The sequence below is a fragment of the Lipotes vexillifer genome, unplaced genomic scaffold (assembly GCF_000442215.2).
Source record: "Lipotes vexillifer unplaced genomic scaffold, Lipotes_vexillifer_v1.1 scaffold272, whole genome shotgun sequence".
NCBI classification, from domain to species: Eukaryota; Metazoa; Chordata; class Mammalia; order Artiodactyla; family Lipotidae; genus Lipotes; species Lipotes vexillifer.
In genome coordinates, this window is record NW_006772469.1 from 3,798,753 (window position 1) to 3,801,201 (window position 2,449).

General features: G+C 46.7%; 1 protein-coding gene across 1 annotated transcript; it reads left to right on the forward strand.

Annotated features, from left to right (window-relative positions):
- The first annotated feature begins 482 nt into the window (after positions 1 to 482).
- Positions 483 to 1,185, forward strand: NAA11 (N-alpha-acetyltransferase 11, NatA catalytic subunit). The gene is given in 2 exon segments (XM_007472294.1): positions 483 to 649; positions 651 to 1,185. Coding segments are annotated over 2 exon segments (690 nt in total). The 5' UTR covers positions 483 to 494.
- Positions 1,186 to 2,449: the final 1,264 nt, after the last annotated feature.

Below are 2,449 nucleotides of genomic sequence, written 5' to 3' on the forward strand. Positions count from 1 at the left end.
GCAAGGAAGACTGGAAGGGGGCATCAAGGGGGGGTTTCTGGGGTCCTTGCAGTGTTCTAGTTCTTGCTCTAAACTCCGGTGACATGGGTTTATACAGTTCGTGAACATTTATACAGATGTATCCAAATTAAAAAGTTACAAATGAAACAAATAAAAGAATAATGACAACAATGGATCAAACATTGTATTAAAACCATTGAGAGCATAATGAACTCCACTGTCCCACCCCCTCAGCCATGCGCGCGCACACGCACAATGAAGTGAAAACCTCATTGGCTGGGACTAGGTGGACACTTCCGGAAGCCATATCTTAGCACCGTTCCTTCTGTCTGCTGGTTATCCTGCCTTCCCGCCATCCAGCTTCCACGCCATCTGGCCTCGCAGCTTCGTCCCCCCTGGACTCAATCCCCCAAGGCAAACAGTGTCCCTTGTGCTTGGCGGTACCCTCTCTCCCAGTCTCCGCACTCGGAGCCAGCTCGCTACCTGCCACCATTATGAACATCCGCAGTGCTCGGCCAGACGACCTGGTGAACCTGCAGCCCTGCAACCTCCTTTGCCTTCCGGAGAACTACCAGATGAAATACTATTTCTACCATGGCCTTTCCTGACCCCATCTCTCTTACATCGCTGAGGATGAGGACGGAAGACTGTGGGCTATGTCTGGCCAAATTGGAGGAGGACCCAGATGATGTCCTCCATGGACATATCACCTCCCTGGCTGTGAAGCGTTCACACCGGCACCTCAGCCTGGCCCAGAAGCTGATGGACCAGGCCTCCCGGGCCATGATAGAGAAATTTAATGCCAAGTATGTGTCCCTACATGTCAGGAAGAGTAACCGAGCAGCCTTGCACCTCCATTCTAACGCCTTCAACCTTCAGGTTAGTGAGGTGGAACCCAAATACTCTGCAGATGGAGAAGATGCTTATGCTATGAAGCCGGGTCTGTCGCAGATGGCAGATGAGCTGAGGAGGTAGCTGGAACTGAAGGAGAAGGGCAGGTATGTTGTGCTGGGCTCCAGGGAGAACCAGGAGGTCCAGGGCAGCACACTTCCTGGTTCCAAAGAGGCCCATCAATAGAAGAACCTGGCCACTGATGATAGTGGCAGTGACAGCAAGGAACCCAGCGAGTCCATGGAAAGCCCCCGTGCCCAGGACAGCTCAGAAGACTCACACTCCACCTCCTAGAGCCTGCTTAAGGTACGTATTCTCTCTTCCCTGACCACTGCCTATCTCCCCTAAATTCCTGGACCATACCTGGGTCAGCCCAACCCCATCCCATTCTAACCCTGATGGGTTTCACTGTGAAAGCCACATGTTGACCTTGGGGAAGGGTGTAGAGTGGGCTGGGGGAAACTCATTGCTCACTATTGGAAGTTAATAGGACTCCATGCGGAAAGTAGATTAAATTCAGTAAAAGAAACAAGCATTTATCCTGCCTTTTCGGTATGAATTGTATTTCAGGGTATCCACATAGTCAATGAAAGAAATTTCTTCTTTATAGAATGACAGCTAATAAAGACAGAAAGAATGACAGAATTATAAAACTGCCATTTTGCAACTCTTGAAATAATAGATCTAGCCAATTGTCGTCAATGACTAATACCATTAGGTGAAAGCTGGAGCAGTTTGCAACGATGGATCAGACTGGCAACTCTTGAAGTCACTGGTCAAGTGTAACATCACTATAAAGGAGACAAATATTATGTGCCTCCAAATGCAATAGGAAGTGCACAGTGACACCTATGAAATATTCTTGCCAAAAGAAAATTTTGTGTGTGTGTATAAAATTTATCTTGAATTCAAACAAGGCCCTAGATCTAACTACCATTTTTATTAAAATAATGATAATAATAATAGAGGGACATGTTAAGCTACAGTCAGCCATATCCAGAATGAGAGAATTTCTACAGAACAAATGACCTGGTATCTTCAACAAATAAATGTCATGTTTTAAAGAGGGAGGAGGAATTTATCTGTTAAACTTTAGAGATATGTTGACCAAACACAACCATTGTGGAGACTGTTTGACTTAAACAAACCAAATATAAGACATTTTGAGATGACCAGGCAAAATTTGAACATGGACTGTATATGCTATTAAGGGATTGTTAATAATTTTGTTAAGTGAGCTAAGTGGTATTGTAGTATTATGTTAAAAAAGTTCTTATCTGTTAGAGATATATATTGAAATAATTAGAGTTGAAAGAATATGAGGCCTAGAATTTAAAATAATCCAGCCAAAAACAAATACTCCAGGGCTTCCCTGGTGGCGCAGCAGTTGAGAGCCCACCTGCCGATGCAGGGGACACGGGTTCGTGCCCCGGTCCTGGAAGATCCCACATGCCGCGGAGCGGCTGGGCCCGTGAGCCATGGCCGCTGAGCCTGCGCGTCCGGAGCCTGTGCTCCGCAATGGGAGAGGCCACAACAGTGAGAGGCCCGCGTACCGCCA